Source organism: Medicago truncatula, chromosome 8 (genome assembly GCF_003473485.1).
Source record: "Medicago truncatula cultivar Jemalong A17 chromosome 8, MtrunA17r5.0-ANR, whole genome shotgun sequence".
NCBI classification, from domain to species: Eukaryota; Viridiplantae; Streptophyta; class Magnoliopsida; order Fabales; family Fabaceae; genus Medicago; species Medicago truncatula.
In genome coordinates, this window is record NC_053049.1 from 36,322,744 (window position 1) to 36,349,740 (window position 26,997).

A 26,997-nucleotide genomic window follows, 5' to 3' on the forward strand; every position below is an offset into this window, starting at 1 on the left:
CTGCTTTGGGATTACTTGATGATGACAGAGAGTTTATAGATGGTATCACGGAAAATGGTGAGTTAGGTTCGGGCAATCAATTACGTTGGTTGTTTGTGCATCTCTTAACCACTAGCACAATGACGAGCCCTGATATAGTATGGGATGCGACATGGCAGTTACTGGCCGATGGTATCTTATTGAACGTAGGAAGCGTCTGAATATTCCGAGTAATGTTTATTGTACTTATTACGAAATCTATGCACCATTTTCGTTTTGTTTACGATCTAATTTTTGCATTTTTTTATTCTTTGGCTAAAAAGGCACAGTTTAGAAAAATGGTTAACATAGTCGTGCTCAAAGTATTGTATGTCTATCTCAATAAATATATTTATCTATTTAAGTAATGATAATAAACAAATACAATATTCTTTCAAAAAAAATAAAAAATACACTATTGAATATTTTTTATTTTGTGAGAACATGTTTATACAACAATATATAGAATAGAAAGAAAGAATTTAAATACGAGTGGATGCACATAAGAAAACAATAGCTTAAGTAAAACAGATATAAATTCAAGGCTACCTAACAAAGTAGACACACCAGAGAGCTTTTCACTATTTTTTTTTAGACGGTAAATATTATTCTTCATCGAGAGGGCGTAGGAAACGCCAAGCACTTGCGGAAATGAACAGAGGATGAATACAAGAACCAACAAAGGCAACATGCCTTCACCCAAAAAATCATGAGGCCGAGGTGTACACGAGGTTGCCTTAATCAAAGACCAAACCCAACAAAGTACCACGACAAACCGTGGTGCTGCCTACACGAGAGTACCCCTGTCTCACAACCTAATGCCCACAAAGATCCTATAAAAAATCACAGTTGCACTACAATAGGCCGAAATACCTGCAACTAAAAAATAGAAAAGCCAAGCGTACGCATCAGCAATTATGCACACACAAAAGCCTCCTAGCCAACGGCTACATCACGTAATAGCAGCGCAAAACTGACACCAACACACCCACAGATAAAACAAACAGCATAAGGTTAATCTAGAACCTACTGTCGACGCCATAAAAATGTCATATATAGCTTTCCACTATGTATATCTTGATTAATTTGTTCACATTATCTGTTCTTTAATTGATTAATTTGTCACGTTATATATATTAGTGAGCATTCATGACATCATTTTGTAGCAGTTCCTATATCTATTTATTTTCGCGTTAAATAAATAATGTCTTGGGAAATCCTTTAGAAATAAGCTTATTTTTTTAGTTTGAGTTAAGCTGAAAGAAACTTTTTTCGATTAAGAATTGAGTCGTAACTTTAATATCATTTTTTCTGTTGCATTGCATATATTCTCTTACTATCATTTTTAGTTTTTATGACAATGACAGAAGTGAAAATAGGCATATTTCAAGACATAATGATATGTTTTTTTTTTAAGGCCATAACATGTTGTAATTGTCATCGATGAGAATCAGAACAAATGATGTGTCATTATGCAACTTTAAAAGGAAAAGCTGCACTTAAAATGCATTAAGAGGTAACATAAAACTTCAAAGTAAAAACATGTCTCCACTGAGATATGTTTTGTTAGTGTTGTATCCACTGCACTTCTCTTTGCGTACTCCACTTAAAATGCATTAACAGAATTTTTTAATGGTATTAAGAGCTCTAGAATTCCAAATCACCGGTTGAAACTAAGGGTGAGATGTCCAGTTATGCTGATGAGAAACATCGATCATGCTAATGGACTGTGTAATGGTACGAGGCTGATAGTTACACATCTAGGGAAGAGCACGATAGTTGATACTGTAATTACAGGAAAAGGGGAAGGTACCAGTGTATTCATTCCCAGGATGAATCTTATTCCGAGTGATCCAGGACTATCCTTCAAATTCAGGCGCAGGCAATTTCCATTGACGTGTTGTTTTGCAATGACAATACATAAAAGTGAGGGTCAATCTTTATCTCAAGTGGGGGTTTATCTTCTTAAGCCTGTGTTCACGCATGGACAACTTTATGTCGCTGTCTCTCGAGTAACTTCAAGAAAAGGTCTGAAGTTGGTCATCCTGGATGAAGATAATAATGTTTGTAAGGAGACCACAAATGTTGTGTATCGTGAAATTTTTCAAAAAAGTATGATCATTGGTTATGTTTTAGAATTGTTATTGCTATAATTTCGAAAACTAAAGTTGCCTATTGTTTGGAAGTCGTTTTATTTTTAATTTCTTTGTAAGGCGTACTGGTCATTATAGACATGCAATTTCTATATAAGCAGATCCCCCTGTCATTGACTATTAATTCATGCACTTTTCAGGTTTAACAATCTGCGGAACCTTTTTTTTTTTTTTACATCGTTGTTACCCTAAAATACAATATTTACATTAAACCATTTGTTTTGTAAAAATTAAAAACAAATAACAATCGACATTTTTGTAGCCCAAACTATATTTATACACACCCGTAAAAAAATTAAACGTTTGCATTTACCGACTACGTGTATGCATGTGGCACTGACTATTATATAAAAAAAAAACATATTTTTTTAGTTTTTATGATTAATAAAATACATTTTGTCAACAAATATTATTATACATTAAGTCAGCGTATTTTTTGCAAAAATATTACATATGCTAAGTTTAACAATGAGTGCATCTTATACAACAAATAATTAGTACAAGTATAATAATCCAAATACTTTTATCGTTATATACAATGTTTAGAGCTTTCAAGAACCATTCCCTCATTCCTTGGAAGCTGAGAAACCGTTGGAACAACTGCTTGCATATTGTCAGAGGCATGAACTTTCTGGTTACACATGTGTTTAGAGAGGGTAATTGTTGCGCTGATGCTTTGGCCAATATTGGCCTCACTCTAGATCATCTCACTATATGGTTAGATTTACCTGATTGTGTTAGAGGGTTCTATACTCAAAACAGACTAGGGCTGCCTTGTTTTAGGTTTGTATAGTCTTGAAGAGGTTTGGTTTGGCCCCCCTCTCTCTTTTGCTTTGTTTTTGTTTCTATTAATATATTTTGGATAGTCTCAGCTAGTTACTGAGCTATCTTTGCTTAAAAAAAAAAAAAAAAATATATACAAAATTAAGATGATATTTTTTTCATATCGAATTTAAATTATAACCACAATTATAACTTTTAAGATAACATAATATAAAATCTATACATATGATAAAAAAAAAAAATTATTTCCCGTGCGTCACTATACTAGTTGGTCAAAAATAATAGAGAGAATAAGAATATAATGTGAGTATGAGAGATAAAATTGTCTAAAAATTATCAGAAAATGGTTGTACATATATCATTTCTCTTTAGAAATATACCAAGTCTATTTTTTAATTTTTTTTAGGGTACAATGTTTAACAACTATTCAATTTTTAACATTTGTTTATTTTAATTTGAAATAAATTACCCATACGTTAAGTTTTAGTTTATTTTGGCCATTATTCTCCTTCTCCTGAATTCTACTATACAATTTGGTCACTATTTTTACGATTTAATTTCGAACACCACAATCAACTTCAGTACAACGTATATATAATGACCAATGCAGAAACAATTCAACAGGGATCTGTGGCGCAATGGTAGCGCGTCTGACTCCAGATCAGAAGGTTGCGTGTTCGATTCACGTCAGGTTCACATCCTGTTTTTATTTTATTTTTTCATCTATCACTACAATGACGTATGCTTATTATTATTGGTTTCAGAAAGATTGGATAACCTTTTTGGATGGTGCATCAATTAATTGGCAGACAAAATTAATGGTGTTTGCTTTCAATACTGTATTACAGATTAAATTATTCTTATTCCTTGTTATCAGAAAAAGTTATTTTTGTGTGTTAATTTCCCGATTAAAAAAAAGGATCATGATTATTTAGAGGAGAAATGCTAGGGACACACTCTCTAACACATCCTTTTAATACACACCAATAATAAATTGCCACGTCATCCAATTTCCTTATTGATTTACCTGACAACCGGCTGCATAAGTTAAGAAACAACGTTATTATTTTTTTCAAAAGTCATCCAATAATCTTAATTGTGAAAAGAAAAAAAAAACATCGTCACTATCCTTTGTTCCTTCAACCACCCTTCCACTAATCTCATTCCTGCAGGTATTTCCAATTACGTTTTTCTTCCCGTTGAAATCGAAATCTAAAACAAACTCACTAGAAATTACCAAACTCAAATTGTTATAGAAATGGAATCCTTATGCTTTTTCAAACTCAAATTCTCTGTTTTTTTTTTTTTTGCAAAGGTTCCAAAAAAGTGAAGGTACAGTCATGGTGAAAAGTGGAAACACATGGAAGAATGAAGATGGACGGTTTTTTTCAAAACTGAAGATGGAGAGTTAAAGTCCAAATAAAAAAAATAAATACTCTTTCAAAATCAAACCGGTAGCAAGTTACCAAATTAAAAATAGTGGATAACATGTCAATTTTTAAAAACTTTTGTATAATATGCAGAATGCCACTTTAATATAGCATATAAGATAAAACTTATGAGCATTTTTCCTTCAAAAGAAAAAATTTATTAGCATTTCTTTACATTCTTTTAGTATGGTTTTCAATAAAACTGATCATGATTTTCTCAAATACTTACTAAAAAAATGATTTTCTCAAATACATAATTTGTTTTAGTTAAAAACATATAAACAATAAAAAAAATGCATCTGCTTCTTCAAAAACAAAAAGAAAAATGCATCTGAGTTTACCCTAACTAACATTATTCCACTCCTTGAAAAAATCACTATGGCGGCACCAAAACTACTGAAATATCCATTCCTCCAAAAGCGAAAGTTGATTAAAAATTTTACATTTCGTCAAAAAAAAAAAAAATTACATATCAAACATTTGGGCACAAAAGTACATATAATTTAATTATTTTAAAATTACACATTATTCATTTTTTTCCTTTCTATTTTGTTCTCAAAATGTATATGTACCCAAACCATAAACTCAAATGTTACCAAAAAAAAAAAAAACAACATAAACTCAAATACTTCATACTTGTGAGTTGCGACCAACCAACTATTTTTATGATTTTTTTTATTTTTTTTAAAAAAACATATATGATTTAACCTATGCATACTAACCCCACACACTCAAGTCCAAGGAATATTTATTTGGACACATTCCCACAATTACGGTTAGGAAATTGTTAACTAATGCCTACGGAGCATTAGTTAAGGACCATAAAAAATAATTTTTTATTAAAGTTTGTGTAATCATTGCATTGAAAACTTTTTAAGTAATTTTTTCTTCAAATTTTATACTACCTCCGTCCCTAATTATAGGGTCCTTTTGAAAAATAACGGAAATTAAGATAGTGGATATTTGTATTAAATATGTTTGTAATTAGTATTGTTTTTACAGTTTTATCCTTTAAGAGATAGATGTTTTATGTTTTCAACATGCTATTTATTGTTGATTGAAGAAAAAGATGTATAATTAATAGGGGCATGTATGTAAAGAAATAATTAATGTAGTTGGAAATAGCAAAGGAGTCTTATAAAAAGGGACAAAAAAAATTCTCAAAAGGGTCTTATAATTAGGGACGGAGTAGTAAATAATATGATATTTTATCCAAATTAACCAAGATTTTAACATTTCAATCAGGGAGGTTGGCTTGAGTCTTGATGACAAGTCCACAACTAAACCAAGAACTCATTCATTCCTTCTAGATCTTAAACAACTAAATTTATGTTGACTCCACTAAGTCGTCTTTGATTCCATCTAAAAGCAAAGTGAACAAAAAAAATGCTTTTGCATTTAATCACTATTAAAAAAAAGAAGGAAATTTCTATGTTAGCAATTGAGCAAGGGACCACAAGATTAAATTCTATGTTAGTTTTTTTTTTTTTTTTTTGGTGGTGAAATTCTAAGTTAGCTGTCCAAAATCCAAATATCAAAGATTTCGTCAAATAAAGATTATTTAAATAAATACAAAATCCAAGATATTCTCAATTATTAAGAAACCATTCTTCCTTGTTTTTTCCGATTCGTGAAACCAGAATTGATTGGATAGAATCTTTTATAGCACATTCGTTTTATTAGTAATAAGTTCATCACCATCCCTTTCATTATTTTTTAACATGATATTTGACTTTCATTGACCTTCCTTAGATCAAAATTTTTTTGTCTATTAATTTTGTTTTTTGTTTTATTTGTTCTTGGTAGATCATGGCTATGGTTCTAGATGCTGTTGTTGGGAAATTAGTTGAAGAACTAATGAGTTCAGTTGTTGACATGAAGAACAAAGCTTTGAAGTTCAAACCAACTCTAGATAGATTAGAAGCTACACTTCAATCATTAGGACCATTGATCAATCAAATAGATGAACTCAAGAAGAAATTGGATCATTCACCCAATGAAACAAAAACACTGATCAAACAAATGAAAGATGGAAAAGAACTTGTTCTAAAATGTTCTAATGAAGACAAAATCCAGTGGTGGAATTGTTGTTACAAAAAAGCACAGTATCAAGAACAACTTGAAGCATTGGATGAAGAGATTAAAAGATTCTTTGGTCTTGATATGATAGCTCAAGGTGCAGTGACTGGATTGGAAACACTTTTGGAGATTAAAGAGTTTCGTGCTGAATTTAGTAAGGCTAATGTTGGGAGAAGTGAAAGAGTTGAATTAAGAGGTGTTTGTTTGCCACCTCAACCACCTGGTTTTATTGTTGGGTTGGATGGTCCTTTGAATGAGTTGAAGATGAGATTGTTGAAGGATGAGGTTAGTGTTTCTGTTGTTACTGTTACTGGTTCTGGTGGTTCGGGGAAATCTACGTTGGCCAAAAGGTTTTGTTGGGATGAAGAAGTTAAAGGTATGATTTTGTTAATTTCTTTCATTGCTTTAGATTTTGTGAGGAATATTGTTCTTTTGTGATGATGTTTTATGTGAAACTAGTTTAGTATATGTCAAGTGACCGAAAGGTCATGGGTCGGGTTCAAGTCCTAAAAACAACTTTTTGTGTAAAAAAGCAGGGTAAGACTGCATACAATACATAAAAAATGGTGACACTTCTTCCCGAACCCTGCGTATGCAGAAGCTTTAGTGCACCGGGTTGCCCTTTAGTTTAGAACATGTCACTTTAGTGTTAGTTATTATGGTCTAAAAGGGGCATACATTTTAAATTTGTTTCACACATTCAATAAGAACTTAGCATTTGCCACTTTATACCACATTGTTAATACTTTTTTAACATTTCAACTGATACATCTAAGCTACACTTTCGAAAATAACATTCAGTTATATTTGTGCATGTTTAATATCTAGAATAAGATATCCACTGCCAAATGTGATGAGTGCCCTAATTTGTGCATGTTTCAAAAGATACTAGAATACGATGATCTTGAGTTTGCATGGCTTCTAAATGTGTATGATTTTGCTCTGGTTAGGTAAATTCAATGAAAATATTTTCTTCATTACCTTTGCAAAAACACCAAAGCTGAATACTATAGTGCAGAAGCTGTATCAACACACTGGTTACTATGTTCCGGATTTTCAAAACGAAGAAGACACGTTTAACCAATTGGAACATTTGATGAAACAAGTTGTGAAGAAAGGACCAATATTGTTAGTCCTAGACGATGTTTGGCTAGGGTCAGAATCACTTGTTGATAATTTTGTGTTTGAGATTCCAAACTACAAGATTTTGGTGACATCAAGATTTGCAATTGGAAGATTCGGTCATCCATTCGTCTTGAAACCTCTTTCTGAAGCACATGCTATAAATCTGTTTAAACATTCAGCATCCTTAACTAAGAGCACCTCAGATGTTCCTGATGATGTTGTGAAAGAGGTGATTTCTAAAGTCCTATTAAATTACAATACTAAGTTACTCTATCCTTTCCAAATATAAGTCATTGGTTTAGCGGCGCAGTTTATTACTTATTTGTCTTCCATTCCTCTATAATTCATTGTAAATATATTTTGATGTATACTAATGTACAAAATATGTTGCAGATAGTAAGAGGGTGTAGCGGTTCTCCCTTGGCACTTCGAGTGAGTGGCAGATCGTTAATTAACGAACAACTGATAGTTTGGCTTAACAGAGCTAGGGAATTATCAGCTGGTAGGTCAATTCTTGATTCTAACAAGGACGTGCTTTCTTGTCTCCAAAAGAGCTTAGATGTTTTGGATCCTATGTCCATGGAGTGTTTTAGGGACCTTGGCTTATTTCCTGAAGATCAAAGGATTCCTGCTGCTGCCCTTATTGATATGTGGGCTGAACTAAGGAATGATGATGATGCAAGTGCAATGGAGAGGATTTATAAACTAGTCAACCTCAACTTGGCAGATATTATTGTTACAAGGTATTATACATTGATTGGTGTTTCGTAAACAATTTGATATGGTATATAGTTAAGACAAGAGTGTCAAAATTTTGGTCACAAAACCGACTTGCAAAGTGAGGAATGTCTCTCTTTATAAACTCTTATCAATAGTTTAATATTTCCAATGCGAGACATGGGATTTCCCAATGAAGAATATCATGTGGGTTTGTAAGGTTGAGTTAAGTCAAACTCAAATTCTTAGATGGTATCAGCTTGTTCAAGGTCTGTTTGATCACTTACTATCACGTTTCTACTATCGGGCTATTTAGATCAGGCTCCAAATATATCACATTGAATATGATATGACCTGATGATATATTTATAAGTGGATGCAATCCGCACCCTACAAATTCGTTTATGAGGTTGAGTTAAGCAATATAGGACGAAGGTAGTACTTAGGTTATTATGTTTATTTTTTAAAATATAAAAGTTAGTTTTGTTAGAGTTTATGTTAGGAATAAGGATCAAACTCTTGACAATCTTGTTACTCCACTCTTTGACACCCTCATTATATCCTCAATGTTGGAACAAAGGGATTCATTTTGTGAATTTTGAGAGAAAATATGGAGGAGAAAAGAGAAGAGATTAGAGACAATCGGAGAAATTAAACTTGTATATCATATTACAAAATTCTCTAATGGAAACACATATGAGAGCTAAACTGTTTATAGTCTATATTACTTGAGTAACAAGTAAACTCCTCTAAAAACTTTACAACAAACTTTTCTAACTTAATTCACAACAAGAAGTTAACTAACTTCACTCAAGGTCATTACTACCAATTTCTTTTTGAATGCACGGTCTTTGATTTGTTTTCATTGATCAGGAAAGTTGCAAGTGGCACAATTGACTACAACTACCATTATGTTACACAACATGGTCTTCTTCGGGATCTAGCCATTCGAGACAATAGCCAAGAGGCAGAGGATAAGAGGAATAGACTCATAATTGACACAAGTGCAAATAATCTTCCTTCGTGGTGGACTTCTGAGAATGAGTATCACATTAAAGCTCGCATATTATCCATATCAACTGGTTTGTTCATTTTTCTCTCTTGACTCACAAACTGATAGAGTTTTTCTCTGCTCGAATGTACAAACTGGTAGAGTACTTTAACATTGATTGTTGAATCTTTTTGCAGATGAAATATTCACTTCAAAATGGTGTAACTTACAACCAACAGAAGTTGAGGTTTTAGTGTTAAACCTTAGAGAAAAGAAGTTTGCACTACCAATGTTCATGAAAAAAATGAAAAAGCTAAAAGCTTTGATAATCACAAATTACGACTTCTTTCCAGCTGAATTAGAGAATTTTGAGGTGCTCGATCATCTATCGAATCTCAAAAGAATCAGATTAGAGAAAGTTTCAGTTCCTTTCCTTGGAAAAACTGTATTACAATTGAAGAATCTTCAGAAGTGCTCTTTTTTTATGTGCAATGTGAATAAAGCATTTGAAAATTGCACAATAGAAGATTCAGAAATGCTACCAAATTTGATGGAAATGAATTTTGACTATTGTGATATGGTGGAATTACCAAATGTGATTTCCAACATTGTATCTCTAAAGAAGCTTAGTATTACAAATTGTCATAAGCTTTGTGCACTTCATGAAGGAATTGGAAAATTGGTCAATTTGGAATCACTTAGGTTAAGTTCATGCAGTGGTTTATTAGAGTTACCAAACTCAATCAGAAATCTTCATGTGCTCAAGTTTCTTAACATTTCTGGATGCATAAGCCTTAGTCAATTACCTGAGAACATTGGTGAGTTGGAGAAATTAGAAAAGCTTAATATGAGAGGTTGTTCAAATATAAGTGAATTACCATCCTCAGTTATGGAACTTGAAGGATTAAAGCATGTGGTATGTGGTGATGAAGAGACTGCTGAAAAATGGGAACCTTACAAAAATATCCTTGGTGATTTAAAGGTAGAGGTTGTTCAAGAAGATTTCAATTTAAATTTTCTTTACAATTAACAGTGAGGATATTTGGGACTTGACTGCATGTGGTAATTGTGGATTTCTTTACATTTTTGGAGTCATTGATTAAGTGATTTTTACTTTATACTTGTGTACTTTATTATACTTAAGAAATGTGATGCCTAACAAAATTCCAATAATAGTCCCATTTAATTTTCACTACTTGTCCTTTCTTGTTTTTTTGTGTAATTCTTTTTTACATATTTTCAAATTCATACAACAAAAACAAAATGACAAATTGTCATTTGTCAACTTCATTCTTTTTGGATAGATCACTCATTATTTTCGCGTTATTTTCTATAAATGAGTCACTAAAGAGTGTGGTTGGAAAAGACAATTCATATACAAGATAATTGTTTGTCATTAATTGATAAATGAATTACTCCCTCCGTTTCAAATGAGTGTCGCTTTAACCAAAATAATTTATTTCAAAATGGATGTCACTTTATATTTTCAATACAACTTTAATTTTTTTCTTCCAACTTTACCTTCTGCAACTTTTCTCTCGCACAATATCATACACAAAGCAAATGTTTGTCACCGCAAAAAATTACTAAAATTTGCAAGACCTAGCACAACCAATAATACAAACATATATTGTTAACATTTTAAGGCTTAATATCTTTTGTGGTGTCTTGGGTTCTACATCATATCCTCTGCTTTGTATGTGTGAATTTATAATGATGTTTGTCACTTCGGCTAAAGACAAAAAAAAAAAAAACTAGAGCTTTTTTAATATTTTTCACATAAAAAAGAGAAGAATTATATAATACATCAATTATAATTTAATTTTTATATTTGACATAAAAAAAGATAATAATAATACACCAATTATAATTTTTTTACGTTTCATTTTTTTCACGTTGTATTTTTAGAAATGAGTCACTAAAGAGTGAGATAAAATTCATACACAAGACAATTGTTTTACATTAATTATTTAGTTTCTTTATATCTTCTAAACAAAAATGAGAAAATTTGAATATACTAATTTTAATGATTATAAAATATTTTTTTGAAATATTATTTAAATTGCTTGTTTTCTTTTAATATATTTTACAGAAAAAAAAGAACAATTATAATACAAATTTGAGATGCTAGATTAGTGGTAAGAACACAACCTTGTAACCTCAAGGTACTATTAATAAAAAAAAATGCCCCCTTCCCTAATTTTTTAAAAATATCACACCCTAATTGATTTCATCATTCTGATTCACTTTATTTTCTTTGCAAACAACAACTTTTTTGCAAGCCCCCCATTTTATTGTTTTTAAATTAAGTTTAGTTTAATTGTCGAGTCGAACCACGATCTATGTGGAGACAATATCTATTTATTACTGTATTACCTTATGATATTTAGCTATGTCGAATGTTTATATTGATGTACTAACATCTATTGTACACTTAATTATGGAAAAAATAGGCAATTATCCGCCTGAAATTGTAAGTTTCATCAATAACTTTCATGAAATTAACAAAACTTCAATTACCTCTCTGAAATTTTACAACGTTAATCAATTTATCTTATTCGTCAAATTTTTCTGTTAGTGAACATGACGTTTTGCAAATATCCCCCTGAAGTTTTGCACTTATGTGCAAAATGCCCCCCAAACTTAAAAATTTATATTATTTTTTCATAAAGACAAACAATTAACAATTAAATATTAAAGCTAACTATTAATTTTGGAGTTTGGAAAAACTACATGCATATATACATCAAAATAAAAAAAAAATGTGTATTTTTAAAGTGACAATAATAGTTATTTCTAATAGACAAATTATTATTTTTAGGGGTTTATAGACAAATTAATAATCAGTTTTAAATTTATATTTTCTCCTTCACCATCTTAGTTTTTTAACTCCTCCAACTCCTTCAACAATTTGTTCAAACCATTTAAACTACACAACCCCCAATATTTTCATATGATTTGTTCTTGTTTACACACTTTATAGAAAACTTCATTCTAACTTCTTGTTTGTGCTTTATGCAGGGACAATCATTCATCGTATACAATCTAGCTCACACCACAATACTATCAGACCGACATATCATATATAACATATGAAGGAATATTCATGTAAAAAAGACACAAATCATCAGCAAATGAAATATGTGATCGGTATGTATAGAGGAACACTTATTGAGAAATGTCAAACACTTACATATATTTCTTTACCTTTGAAATTAATCCACAAATCATCCCATTATTGTCACTTTAAAAAATACACATTTTTCCCCATTTTGAAGTCTATTTTGATGTATATATGCATGTAAATTTCCCAAATTCTAAAATTAATAGTTAGTTTTAATATTTAACTATCAATTGATTGTTTTAAGAAAAAAAATATTATAATTTTTTAATTGTTTGGGGGGCATTTTGCACATAAGTGCAAAACTTCATGGGGTATTTGCAAAACGTCATGTTCTCTAACAGAAAAATTTGACGGAGAGGTAAATTGATTAACGTTGTTAAATTTCAAGGGGGTAATTGATGAAACTTACAATTTCAGGGGATAAATTGACTATTTACTCGATTCAGATTCCTTCTTCTCTTGTTCTATGTAAAGTTGCGCAGTTTTGAATCGGTGAAATTTCACAACGTTAATCAATTTACCTCTCCGTCAAATTTTTCAGTTAGTGAACATGACGTTTTGCAAATACCCCCCTAAAGTTTTGCACTTATGTGCAAAATGCCCCCAAACTTAAAAATTTATATTATTTTTTTCTTAAAAACAAACAATTAATAGTTAAATATTAAAGCTAACTATTAATTTTGGAGTTTGGAAAAACTACATACATATATACATAAAAATAGGAAAAAATGTGTATTTTTAAAGTGACAATAATGGTTATTTCTAATAGACAAATTATTATTTTTAGAGGTTTATAAACAAATTAATAATCAAATTTAAATTTATATTTTCTCTTTCACCATCTTTGTCTTTTAACTCCTCCAACTCCTTTAACAATTTGCTCAAACCATTTAAACTACACAACCCCCAATATTAATCCACAAAATCATCTCGTTATTGTCACTTTAAAAAATGCATATTTTTTCCCATTTTGGAGCCTATTTTGATGTATATATGCATGTAGTTTTTCCAAATTCCAAAATTAATAGTTAGTTTTAATATTTAATTATTAATTGTTTGTTTTTAAGAAAAAAATAATATAAATTTTTAAGTTTGGGGGGCATTTTGCACATAAGAGCAAAACTTCAGGGGGTATTTGCAAAATGTCATGTTCACTAACAGAAAAATTTGACGGAGGGGGTAGTCAAGACTAACGTTGTGAAATTTCAGGAGGATAATTAAAGTTTTGTTAATTTCAAGAGGATAATTGATGAAACTTATAATTTCAGGAGGGAAATTGAATGAATCTTATCTTTTGTACAGAAAAGTCAGGCATCTCAAATCTGAATCTTATCTTTTTTATACAAATCAACTACTTACTTCTCTTCTTTGTGGTGGTAAACTAACAGACAAACAAACATGCTTCTCCTGTGTTGTTACTCTTCTAGAGTTGTGTGATTCTTTGTTCCTTCCTGCTTGCGATTTGTTCATTTTCTTTGTTCAGGTTTGCGATTCTGGTTTTTTTTTTTTGAGTGAATAAGGTTTGTCATCACTTGGTTACCAATACACACACGTATCCGCAGCTTCACTCTTCATTCAATAATAATAAATTAATAATAATAATAATTAATAATTACTTTTAGATGGTTTATTTGTTTATTCATATATTTATATATTAAACTAAAAAAAAGTGTTCATTCATCTCTTATTTAAGTTCAAGGTAATTTTAAATTAACATTCTTAATTGAACCATTTAATTTGAGTATTTAGATAACAAATATTAGATGAAATTTTAGAGAATGAGACCCCCTAAATAATACACGTGACACCTTACTAATGGACCGGAGGTTCAAAACTGCAAAAGAATCAAAACATAGAGGACTGTTTTGTATTTAAATTAGTTAGGGGTCCATAACCGCAACTTTTGAAAAGATAGAGGTCCAAAAGTGCAATTAAACCTATTTTTAAAGATATGGTGACTAGTGGTGTGATCAGTAAGTTTTTATTAGACTTTTTCAAATGCATTAGTAGTTTCTTATGATGTGAACTAAATGTAATTAATTGATCATGAACTTTCTTTAAATGAGTAGTTATTTATTAGTTAGTTTCTTTTCAATCTGTCAAACATTCTATCTTTACTAAATGTAGTCTATTTTTATTATTATATTTACTTTAAACATGTTATAATTATGGAAAAAAGTATTACTCCAAGTTATTATACATTATATGATAATATAAAGTTTTAATACGTTTTGATTAATTCACATCGCGAAGACCGTTATTTGTATCGCAGCGTCCGTTACAGTCGAAATCGCGACAACATTAACGCGATCGCGACCGTTATTTAGAACCTTGGCACAACAATACTAAATTGTAAATTAGCTGTCCAAATATCAAAGAACTCGGTAAACAAAAATTGTACATAAATAAATACAAAAGCCAAGGTATTCTCAATTATCAAACATCTCAGTGAGAACAAAAAACTTGTTGTTTGACTTTCATTGAACTTCCTTAGATCAAAGCTTTTGACTTTTAATTTTGAGTTTCTTTGGTTTTATTGTTCTTAGCAGGTCATCACTATGGTTGATGCTGTTGTTGGTATAGTAATTGAGGAACTATTGAATTCAGTTATTGAAATGAAAGACAGAGCTGTGAAGTTCAAACCAACTCTAGAACGCTTAGAAGAAACTCTCGAATCATTAGCACCATTGATCAATCAAATAGATGAACTCAACAAGAAGTTGAACCGATCACCTAATGAAACAAAGAGAATAATCAAACAAATGAAAGATGGAAAAGAACTTGTTCTAAAATGTTCTAATGAAGACAAAATCCAGTGGTGGAATTGTTGGTACAAAAAAGCACAGTATCAAGAAGAACTTGAAGCATTGGATGAAAAGATTAAAAGATTCTTTGATCTTGATTTGATAGCTCAAATTGCAAGGACTGGATTGGAAACACATGAGGTGACTAGGGAAACACTTGAGGTGACTAGGGAGGTTCATGCTGAAATTCGAAGTGTTCTTGTGAGGACTGAAAGGATTGAATTTGAATTAGAGAATATTTGTCGGCCTCCTAAACCACCTGGTTTTATTGTTGGGTCGGATGAGACTTTCAATAAGTTGAAGGAGATATTGTTGAGTAAGAAGAATGAGCTTAGTGTCTCTGTTGTTACTGTTACTGGTTCTGGTGGTTCGGGTAAGTCTACGTTGGCCAAAAAGTTTTGCTGGGATGAACAAGTAAAAGGTATGATTCTGTTATCTATGAAACAAACTTAGTAGAGGTCATTTTAATGGAAGTTATTACTACGGGATAAACAAAGATGATAAATAGATATCTTTAAATTTCATAAACAACAATGACATCGCCAAACTATCACATTCATTAATTACATCAATATATATTTTATTTTTTATTTTTTTTTGTTTTAAGATGTATACACCTATATGGAGTGTGCACAGAACAGTTCTTCGAATTAAAATGAACATACACTTTCAATATGTGATTAACTAAGCGTAAGAGGTTAGTATTAAATCGACAAGATTTTTGATAGGAGGTGGCAAAAGATGTCCTGATTACACATTAACCTGTTTAGCTTGTTATTTTAAACTGATTAGGGAGGGAGGGAGAGAGAGTTGTCCAACTAAGACACAAATTTCGTAAAATACCTCATGATAGACTTTTAGCAAGTGTACTAAAAATGCATCGAAGTAATAAAATTAAGTTCGTATCCACGAGGACTGTGTTAATCTCAATTTAGCAATACGTTAATATATAGGATGTGTAAATTTCTTTTAGTGCCCAAGGTAGTAGGTTGGTGTGTATAAAAAGTAAATAACAGAAAATAAAGATAGTTTTGGAAAAGATAAAGAGAGAGGTGAGTTTAAGTCTTTCGAATCATCTATGTTTCCCTAATTGGTATACTGCACCTATTCTTATGAATGATTCTCTAGTTCCACGATAGTTAACAAAATAGTCATAATCAATCCCTTGAGTTAGAACCCTCTTCTCAAACTACAACCCCTAATTCCTTAGGTGGTCTAATAATCTTTGAAGGTTTTATGCACGTTAACCTAATATCACTAACAAACGATTATCCATTTCTAGACTAACCATGTTTATTAGAACAATTCAATTAGGTCTAAGTCGAAAGCTAGGGTCAGTAGTCATTCGTTCTCACTAAATCATGTTTATATTTGATCAGGATATAAAAAGCATTAAGAACAATTGAATTGAATAAAAATTAGATTGTCATTCACAATAAATAGAGTTTCACAGAAACATGGTTCAATTAGGATTACAAAGAATCATCTCAGACCTAATGAGATTTAGCTAGACATATAAAAGGATAAGCAATATAGATAAAAGAAATTACACATTATGATCATGAAAATTCCTTCAATTTGATATGCATGTTCTCCTTTTTGCATGCGTTGCTGGCTCTTCTCCTATGCGCGACTCCCCTTCCTTTCTTTCCAAAACGTGATTGCCGCTTTGTACCAAGCCGTCAATCCCCCTTTTCCTTTGCGTCTTGCTTTCTTTTTAGGCTTAATTGCACTTTTGAACCCCCTATCTTTTCAAAAGTTGCGGTTATGAACCCCTAACTAATTTAAATACAAAACAGCCCCCTATGTTTTGATTCTTTGGCAGTTTTGGACCCCCATTCCATTGTTGACTCGGTCAACGCTGACGTGGCACCCTAAGTGAGGTGCCACGTGTCAATTTTTTTTTTTTTTTTTTTTTGTCTTGGGGGTCCAAAACTGCCAAAGAATCAAAACATAAGGGGCTGTTTTGTATTTAAATTAGTTAGGAGTCCATAACCACAACTTTTGAAAAGATAGGGGGTCCAAAAGTGCAATTAAGCCTTCTTTTTATAGGTTCATGTAAGTAACCTAGTTCCTTTCTTTTTCCACAAGTTGTTTCTTTTACAATTTTCTCCACGTGACCTATGTTTGTCATTCTTCAATTTAGGCCCAATTCTTTCTTCTTCATTTCAGCGCCCCCATGTTGCACTAGATGCTACATTTTCTTTTGTTTCAACTTGTTATCATTTTCCTTGTGCTACATGTTCCTAAAATCGTGTCACGAAATAGCCATCGTGACACGTTTTAACCAATGTCGAATAAACCTCATTCTGTGTTCTAAATTGTGACACGTTTTCAACAATCGTGACACGATTTTGCTTTCTTCAAAATCTTCTATTTTTCTTGTTTTCTTTGCTGTTTAAACTTTCTTGTGAACTCAAAATATCATGAAAATGACACTAAAAATAGTGAATGACTGACTGTCATCACAACCCCAAACTTGAACCATTCCTTGTCCTCAAGGAATCTACTTGAAATATTGACAATCGACAGTAAAATAACAATTACCTGATCAAGCGATAGTACACAAAAGTTCAACACCTTACTAGCTAAAGATGAGCTAGTTTGACTTGTTAGCAACCACCAATTTACAACTCCACGCAACAATATGAAAGGGTTCACACACAGTCGACATGCAATCTACATATTACCATACGCTTGAAAAGTTTCTAAACATCAATCAAAATCAATGTCAATGCACACTTTGAGGTCTTTAAGGGTTATAACGGGGCTTAGGTGAAGGTGGGATATTTATTTGGATAAGTAGGCTACACAAAATTTGAGTTAGGCACCTACGGAAGTTAAGCACAAAATTCAATCCATCGTTCATTCCCCTTTTGGAACAACAATTCTTGCAAGGGTACTAGAGATTATCTATAACAATTGGGACAATCGAGTTTGAAGTTACTCGGTTTTTCAATGTCTTGTCCCTTTTTCATTCTATTCTCTCTGTTTTTTTTTAATACATCATTTTAGCATATTGTTTTCAAGAGAATGTTCTTTTTTTTTTTCTTTTTTTCTTTTCTTTTCTTACTTTTTCTTTGTTCTCTAGTACCCTCACCCCAAACTTAGTTGGTTGCAAATTCCAATAGCAACCCCAAACTTAATATTTAGCAACATTCTACAATGCCTAACTCAGAAAAACAATAAGGGATAAATCCTAAAAGTCTCTAAGCTTGTAGTTTGTCACCGAACAAAAAGATCTAAACCTACCGGCACAATTTGACTAAAGAAAGGATAAAATTTCAATACAATCAGGGTAGGCTTCAAAAGGGCTCACAGGACCAAGCACGTTTGCCTCAGTGTGCTAATGACAAAGATCAATCAACAATAGAGAAAAATTGCAAGTTCTAGAAATGTAAATGCATGAAACACTCTTTATAAGTAAATTGGAAAATAAAATTTGGCCATGAACCTTACAGTTTAGATTTCTGGGAGTTGTGACTACCTATCTTTCACTGCCATACACTTCGCCTTTGAATCACAAGTCACTCCTCCTTTTGAACTTTTGGAATACCACTTGAACACATATTTGTTACTAAACTGGAAAAAGTCAACAAACAAGCAAATTCATCAATAATAAACAAGTTCAGATTCAATCACATAACAGGGGGATACAACTGAGTTAATCCAAAATGAAAATTAAAGACAAATTGTTTGACTCAACAATAGAAATAAAATACTGAAAATAAAGACATAATAAAAAGGATGGGTTGCCTCCCACCAAGAGCTTTCTTTTACGTCATCGAGCTTGACGCTTCAACCAATGTTAGGGTGGCAAATATGATAGAAAGAATATATCATCATTCTTCTTCCTCTTGTTTGGTAGGAAATCCATGAATTTGGCATAAAGAATCAGATACTCTCATGCAATCACTGTTGATCTTTTGGAATTTAAGCTCTCCCACCTTAGAGAAGGACGTGCATCCATTTGCACACGAGTTATTTCCTTAACCCCCGTTGATACAGACTTCGAGAAAATATCAACACTCCTAACCTTGCAATTTTCTTCCACCACCACCTTGTGACACACAGTCTCCATCTGAACCAACTTCCTCTGAGACTCATGCGCTTTCTCAACAAGATCACCACACTGAACATCGAACTTCTCAAATGAAACTTGATTTGACACCAAGAAATCATCTAAAATATTTTGAAGTTGAGTATTGTAATCGATGTTGATCACCTCTTTCTTCTCTTCACAATTACTACCTGGTTGATCCTATCTTCAAAGATAGCATATATTTTTCATACTGCAACATACAAATCTCTTTTGTGTCATGGAGGTATAACCTGTTTATCATAGCTGCAAAACTTGGATAAAATTTTTAGTTGCACAATACAATGAGAAGAAAAAGAAGAGCATAACTCATTTTTTTTTTTCAATATATAAACAAAAATATAAATGACAGAAATCCTAAATAAAAACAAAATTACCAAATTGAAATGACTCAACAGTCCCCGGCAGCGGCGCCAAAAACTTGATAGATATTTGGCAAGTGTACCAATAACTATCGAAGTAGTAATAAATATCGTTCCACAAGGACTGTATTAATTCCAATTATAGCAAGTACGTTATTATTTTAGGATATGTAAAAGTTATTTTGATTGCCCTAGGCAGATGATTTTTGTATAACAAAAGTAAGTAAAGGTTGTTTGAAAAGATGATTAAAGAAGAATGATTAAGCCGATGAATCTCATATTGTTCTATATGAGTAATTACCTCCCTTATTTACTAATTACTATTCATTCTTTACGACAAATTAACAAATTGGCTTTGATCAATCTCTTGAATCAAAACCCTTTCCTAAGTTATAACATTTTAATCTCTTAAACCGATTGAATAACTGCGGAAGCGATAAAAGAACGTTAATTCATATGTCATGATTCTCAATTTCCTATCTCTAGGTTCCTATGTTGAATCAAACAGAATTACTAATTCAGGATTAAAAGTTAGGGTTAATAGTCATTCAATTCCTAATATCAATTCATATAAATTCAAGAAGCTAGGGTTAATAGTCATACAAACAATTATATGAAAGCAATAAACACAAGTGATTCTGAATAAAGACTGAATAATATTATTAAATAAGAGAGTATCAACTACTAAATCATATATTACAAAGGTTCATCATGGCTCAATCATACCAAGAGTTTAGCTACTCATGGTTTTACGATTATAAACATAAATAAGAGTGAACATACATAAATCCGGACCAACTATGAGTTGATATAAGATTCAGGGCTTGTTCTTCGGTCTCCTGATGTCTTCTATGCTCAAAATCGCACTTCACAATCCATCCCTAATCCTTGGCCACAACTGGCCTTATATAGAAAGAATTTTAAGGTTCCAGAAAGCCCATCATCGTGCCACGATACGATCCAATCGTGGCACGATAGGTTCATTAATCCTACGTGGCAGCAGACAAAACCTAGCATCGTGGCACGTTGCATTTTGCTTCGTGCCACGAAATTTCCAGTGCTGAACCTTTGTCCCACGTTCACTTATCGTGCCATGAACAAGCTTCATCGTTCATCGTGGCACGATGCTTCACTCTTAGGAATTCTTCATCTTTTTCTCAGTTTTGTCTCTTTGAGCTCTTGTTCCTGTTTTGGTCTGATTTCACCATGATTTATAGATAGTTGTCTCTCTAAATGTCATAAAAACGACATAAACATAACTAAAAACTAGTGTTGATGCAACATCATCACCCCACACCATATACAAATAATATTTTCTATTTTTTCTTTCCTTTTCCTCTTCTCCACTTTTCAGCAACTCTCTCTCTCTAGACGGTTGTGAAGGTCGACGACGATCGGGGATGACCATGATGAGGTGGTGGCTGACAACGGGGACAACAATGAGGACGAGGATGGTGGGAGAAGATATATATATATATATATATATATATATATATATATATATATATATATATATAGAGAGAGAGAGAGAGAGAGAGAGAGTTGTCCAACTAAGGCACAAATTTTGTAAAATATCCCACACCATATACAAATAATATTTTCTATTTTTTCTTTCCTTTTCCCCTTCTCCACTTTTCAGCAACTCTTTCTCTTATACAACTCTCTCTCTCTCTCTCTAGACGGTTGTAAAGATCGACAACGATTAGGGATGACCATGATGAGTTGGTGGCTGACAACGGGGACAACAATGAGGAGGATGATGGTGGGAGAATATATATATATATATATATATATATATATATATATATATATATATATAGAGAGAGAGAGAGAGAGAGAGAGAGAGAGAGAGGGGGGGGGGGGGGATGGTGGTGAGGATGACGGGGTTGGTGGTGACCGATGACGATGACAATGGTCGGACAATGGTGTGGGAAGGATGGTTGTAGAAGGAAATCTAGTGGTGGTGGTTGGATGGTAAAATCTCAATCATGCCATTGTATTTGAAAGGAAATTACAAAATTACCCTTGATGTTGTATTTATTTAAATTTTTGTGTGTTTGATTATCACCGTTCTATGAGGAATGTTAAACAAATACAAAATTTTAGGATGTGTTTGATTTTAAAAAAAATATATAATGGACAAAACAGGACAATTTAAGTTGTGCTGTGTTGTAAATCTTTTTCATTACATTTGACAATGGTTCTTTTATTCTATACATAAAAGATGCACAAATATAACTAAATATTATTCTCTTAAGTGCAGCTCAAAAATATCAGTTGAAACACTAATAAAGTAATCAGCAATGTCATATCTCTAAAAAAAATAACATTAAAAATTCTTTAAGAATAAAGAACACTCAATCACAATGCATTATTTACCGGCTGAAAAATAGGGAGTGAACAAATAAATTATGCAATTAAAACTTGTCAGTTGTTTCTTGAAAAATTCTTGATGCTATTTTTCTAGAGAAATAGCATTTTCCTAAAGTATTATGAATGAAGCTCAAAGTTTGAAAATGAGCTTATATTTAGAAGGAAAAAAAAAAATTTAGTCAAATGATTGCTTATATTTAGGGACAGAAATCTATTGACAAGTTTATTGAGTTATCGACGTCAATAATTATGGACTATCTTACCCTCCTAAAAAAATTGATGTATACATGTTTGATTAGGAATTTTCTAACATGTCAAAGGAATAAGACTACATTATAAATGATTAAATTGGGATAAAAAAAGATAAGGGACTAAATCAAGGGATAAAAAATAAAGGACTAAAGATAAAGGAATAAATCAAAAAGAATAAAAAAAAAAATGACGAAAGTGTTACTTAAAATTAAAATTAAGTTAATGGATGAAGTGTATAAATATATTGTTTTCTTGATTTATTCTTTATGCATATTCTTGAATATGGTTTGCAGACCTCTAAATTATGTTTATGATTTTTGATTAGGTAAATTCAAGAAAAACATGTTCTTCATTACATTTGCGAAAACACCAAAGCTAAATGTTATAGTGGAGAGACTGTTTAAACAGACTAGTTACAAAGTTCCTGATTTTCAAAGCGAAGAAGACACGTTTAACCAATTGGAACATCTGATGAAAGAAATTGTGAAGAAAGGACCAATATTGTTGGTCCTAGACGATGTTTGGCAAGGATCAGAATCATTTCTTGACAATTTTGTGTTTGATATCCCAAACTACAAGATTTTGGTTACATCAAGATTTAAAATTCGAAGATATGGCGAACCACTCGACTTGGGTCCTCTTTCAGAAGAACATGCTATAAATCTATTTAAACATTCGGCATCCTTAACTAAGAGCAGCTCAAATGTTCCTGATGATGTTGTGAAAAAGGTGATTTCTATAATCTAATTAAATTTTCTCGCATCCCTAAATATAATCACATTGGCAATGTTTACATTCCACTAAAAAAAAAATTAAATTTTTTTTATCGATGTCATGTCAGGTATCTCTGTCAATGCTTTATTTGTAATAATAGTATTTGATTTGGTGACAATATGATGCAGATAGTAAGACGATGTAGCGGTTCTCCCTTGGCACTTCTAGTGAGTGGAAGATCATTGATTAACAAACAACTGATAGTTTGGCTTAACAGAGCGAGGGAATTATCAGCTGGTAGGTCAATTCTTGATTCTAACAAGGACGTGCTTTCTTGTCTAGAAGAGAGCTTAGATGTGTTGGATTCTAAGTCCATGGAGTGTTTTAGGGACTTGGGCTTATTTCCTGAAAACCAGAGGATCCCAGCTGCTGCTCTAATTGATATGTGTGCAGAACTAAGGGATGAAGATGATAATAGTGCATTGGAGACAATTAATAATCTGGTTGACCAAAACCTTGCTGATATAATTGTGACAAGGTATGACATATATATATTTTTAACAGCACAAGGTATTCATTTATACATTTATTCTTAATACGTGTGAAATGAGCAAAAGGCTCGGTAGTAAAGATATAATGTCCATGCAAGTGGCACAATTGATTTGTTTTCATTGATCAGGAAAGTTGCAGGTGGCACAATTGACTACAACTACCATTATGTTTCACAACATGGTCTTCTTCGGGATCTAGCCATCGTTCATAATAGCCAAGAGCCCGAGGATAAAAGACATAGACTCATAATTGACACAAGTGCAAATAATCTTCCCTCTTGGTGGAATGCAGAGAATGAGTTTCAAATTGCAGCCCGCATATTATCCATTTCAACGGGTTTGTTCATATTTCTCTCTTAACGCAAATGAAAGTTACCATATTTTTTTTGCACGTTAAAATGAAAAGTAAAAGTTTCATAAAAACGCTAGTTAGATCAGAGAAGGCGTGTAACTTGAATTTTTCTCTATTTGAGCCTCTGATAGACAAATTGATAGAGTACTTTATATTATCGAATATGTTTGCAGATGAAACATTTACTTCAAAATGGTGTAACTTGGAGCCAACTGAAGTTGAAGCATTCATCTTATACTTTCGAGAAAAGAAGTGTACACTACCAATGTTCATGAAGAAAATGAACAAACTAAAAGTTTTGATAATCACACATTATGATATTTATGGTGCTGAACTAGAGAATTTCGAGCTACTTGATCATCTAACAAATCTCAAACGAATCAGATTAGAGAAAGTTTCATTTCCTTTCCTCCGAAAAACACTAGTGCAATTGAAGAATCTTCAAAAGTGTTCTTTCTTTATGTGCAATGTGAATAAAGCATTTGAAAATTGCACAATAGAAGATTCAGAAGTGCTACCAAATTTGATGGAAATGAATTTTGACTATTGTGATATGGTGGAATTACCAAATGTGATTTCCAACATTGTATCTCTAAAGAAGCTTAGTATTACAAATTGTCATAAGCTTTGTGCACTTCATGAAGGAATTGGAAAATTGGTCAATTTGGAATCACTTAGGTTAAGTTCATGCACTGGTTTATTAGAGTTACCAAACTCAATCACAAATCTTCATGTGCTAAAGTTTCTTAACATTTCTGGATGCATAAGCCTTAGTCAATTACCTGAGAACATTGGTGAGTTGGAGAAATTAGAAAAGCTTAATATGAGAGGTTGTTTAAATATAAGTGTTTTGCCACCCTCAGTTGAGGAACTTAAGGGATTAAAGAATGTGGTATGTCATGATGATGAGACTGCTGAAAAATGGAAACCTGACAAAACTAACCTTGGTGATTTAAAGGTAGAGGTTGTTCCAGAAGATATCAATATAAATTTTCTTAACAATTAGCAGTAATGATATTTGGGAATTAACTGCAGAATTCAAGAACTAAATGAGAAGGTATTATGGATTTCTTTACATTTTTCGAGTCATTGATTTTACATTTTTTGGATCAAGTGATTGATATTTGTGGTTGAGAAATGTAAATCATTCTTACTTGATCTAAGAAATACTATTAGGAAAGAGTTCAATAAATCTCAGGATTGATAATAAACCTGATGATATACTTTAGGGTTAAATAAGTAAATAGTTCTCTTAAATATACCAACATTTGATTTTAGTCCCCTCAAAATATTCTTTAGGTTTTTGGTCCTTCTAAAAATTTTCATCTATGAAATTAGTCCATACTCTACATTGAGTATTAGACTAGATCAGGGACTAATTTCATAAATGAAAAATTTTAGAGGGACCAAAAACATAAAGAATATTTTAAAGGGACTAAAATCAAATGTTGGTATATTTAAGAAGATTGTTTACTTATTTAACCCTATACTTTATACTTATCTACTTTATTATACTTAAGAAATGTGATGCCTAGCAAAATTCCAATAATAGTCCCATTTAATTTTCACTACGTGTCCTTGTCTTGTCTTGTTTTTTTTTTTTTTTTTTTTTTAATTTTGTTTTACATATTTTCAAATTCATCCTACAAAATGACAAGTTGTCCTTTGTCAACTTCATTCTATTTTGGATAGATTATCATTTTCTTTATGAATCAAGAGAGTAAGGAATACATCAAGGGGAAGTTAGACATCCTAACTAGACTGACACCCGATAACTGCTCCCATCATTTATCAGTTGCACTAAAATTTTATTAAAAGAGGGAAAATTGTACAAAAGATAAGACTAGGTCAAAACCCTAAAAAATAACAACAAAAGTGAAAACTAAGGGAATCTAAAATACAGAAGACCATGTATGTCCCTCTAAAAATCTTGCCTAAGAAAAATAGGTAAAGAATTCCACCAGACAACATTTGTAATAACATGACCATAACTAGCCTATTGAGCCGGAGGAGTAATTTCACCCTTAGTAGTACCAACATTGTTATGTTTGGTCTCTTTCGTGGTGCCTTGGGTTCGACAATGGATCTTTCACTTTGTGTGTGAATTTATAATGATGTTTATCGCTTTGTTTACAGAAAACAAAAATACTAAATCTAGAGCTTTTTTTATTCACCAATTATAATTTTTTTATATCCTCGACATAAAAAAAAATAAAAATAAAACGTAATACGGCAATTACAATTTTTGTACTCTTCAATGTTTTCAAGTTGCTTTTCTAGAAATGAATCACTAAAGAGTGAAGTAGGTACAATTCATACGAGACAATTGTTTGTCATAGAATAATTAGTTAAATTTAGTTTCTTTATATCTTCTAAATAAAAATGAGAAAATCTTAATCATACATGGAATACTTTTTTTGAAAAATTACTAAAATTGTTTTTTTTTCTTTCTCAATATCTTCTACAGAAAAAATCATAACAATTATAATAAATTTGAGATGCTAACTTAGTGGTAAGAACACAACCTTGTATACCTCAAGGTACTAATTAATAAAAAAAAAATCTCCTTCCCTGATTTTTTTATTTTATTTTTAATATTACACCCTAATTGATTTCATCATTATGATTCACTTTGCTTTCTTTGCAAACAAATGCAAAACCCCCAATCTATTGTTTTAAATTAAGTTTAATTTAATTGTCAAGTCAAATAACAATTCATGTGGATATGATATCTACTAATTACTTTATTACATGTGATGTTTGGTACATTTATCGAATTTATCGTCAAGCCGTTACATGGTCGTTTTAAGTACAACATCGATGCTTCTTTCTTATTTTATATGAATCATGTTAGAATATGTATGTGCATAAGAGATGATGAATCATGTTTGTCCTTGCAAAAAAACATTTTTTTTTCTCCCGTTTGTAATGTTTATGTGGGGGAAGCTCTCAACCTCTTCTACGCTCTCCATTGCTGGTTTTACGATCTACATCATAAATTTTTTTATTTTGTTCTTGACTCGAAAAAAATTGTTGTATGCTTCAACAATGGTCGGAATGACATAACACA

The 26,997-nt window shown here is 31.7% G+C and overlaps 2 protein-coding genes and 1 non-coding gene across 4 annotated transcripts; all 3 read left to right on the plus strand.

Moving 5' to 3' along the window:
* The first annotated feature begins 3,578 nt into the window (after window positions 1-3,578).
* On the plus strand, window positions 3,579-3,650 carry TRNAW-CCA (transfer RNA tryptophan (anticodon CCA)). The gene has a single exon. It is a non-coding gene; the product is annotated as a tRNA-Trp (tRNA).
* A 2,256-nt stretch (window positions 3,651-5,906) lies between these two features.
* Window positions 5,907-10,488, plus strand: LOC25502904 (probable disease resistance protein At5g66900). Of its 2 annotated transcripts, XM_024773246.2 has the most exons (6): window positions 5,907-6,066; window positions 6,191-6,839; window positions 7,414-7,817; window positions 7,982-8,331; window positions 9,179-9,387; window positions 9,494-10,488. In XM_024773246.2, exons 2-6 carry the CDS (start codon window positions 6,194-6,196, stop codon window positions 10,324-10,326), a joined length of 2,442 nt encoding a protein of 813 aa, XP_024629014.1. In that variant the 5' UTR covers window positions 5,907-6,066; window positions 6,191-6,193; the 3' UTR covers window positions 10,327-10,488. The 2 variants fall into 2 exon arrangements, with proteins under 2 accessions (XP_024629014.1, XP_013446475.1); XM_013591021.3 differs by lacking the exon at window positions 5,907-6,066 and having other exon boundaries at window positions 6,095-6,839.
* Window positions 10,489-13,712: 3,224 nt separating this feature from the next.
* On the plus strand, window positions 13,713-25,495 carry LOC25502906 (probable disease resistance protein At5g66900). Its single transcript, XM_013591023.3, has 6 exons — window positions 13,713-13,903; window positions 14,970-15,645; window positions 22,636-23,039; window positions 23,213-23,562; window positions 23,704-23,912; window positions 24,101-25,495. The coding sequence occupies exons 2-6, from the start codon at window positions 14,979-14,981 to the stop codon at window positions 24,931-24,933; spliced, it is 2,463 nt and encodes an 820-aa protein (XP_013446477.1). The 5' UTR covers window positions 13,713-13,903; window positions 14,970-14,978; the 3' UTR covers window positions 24,934-25,495.
* Window positions 25,496-26,997: the final 1,502 nt, after the last annotated feature.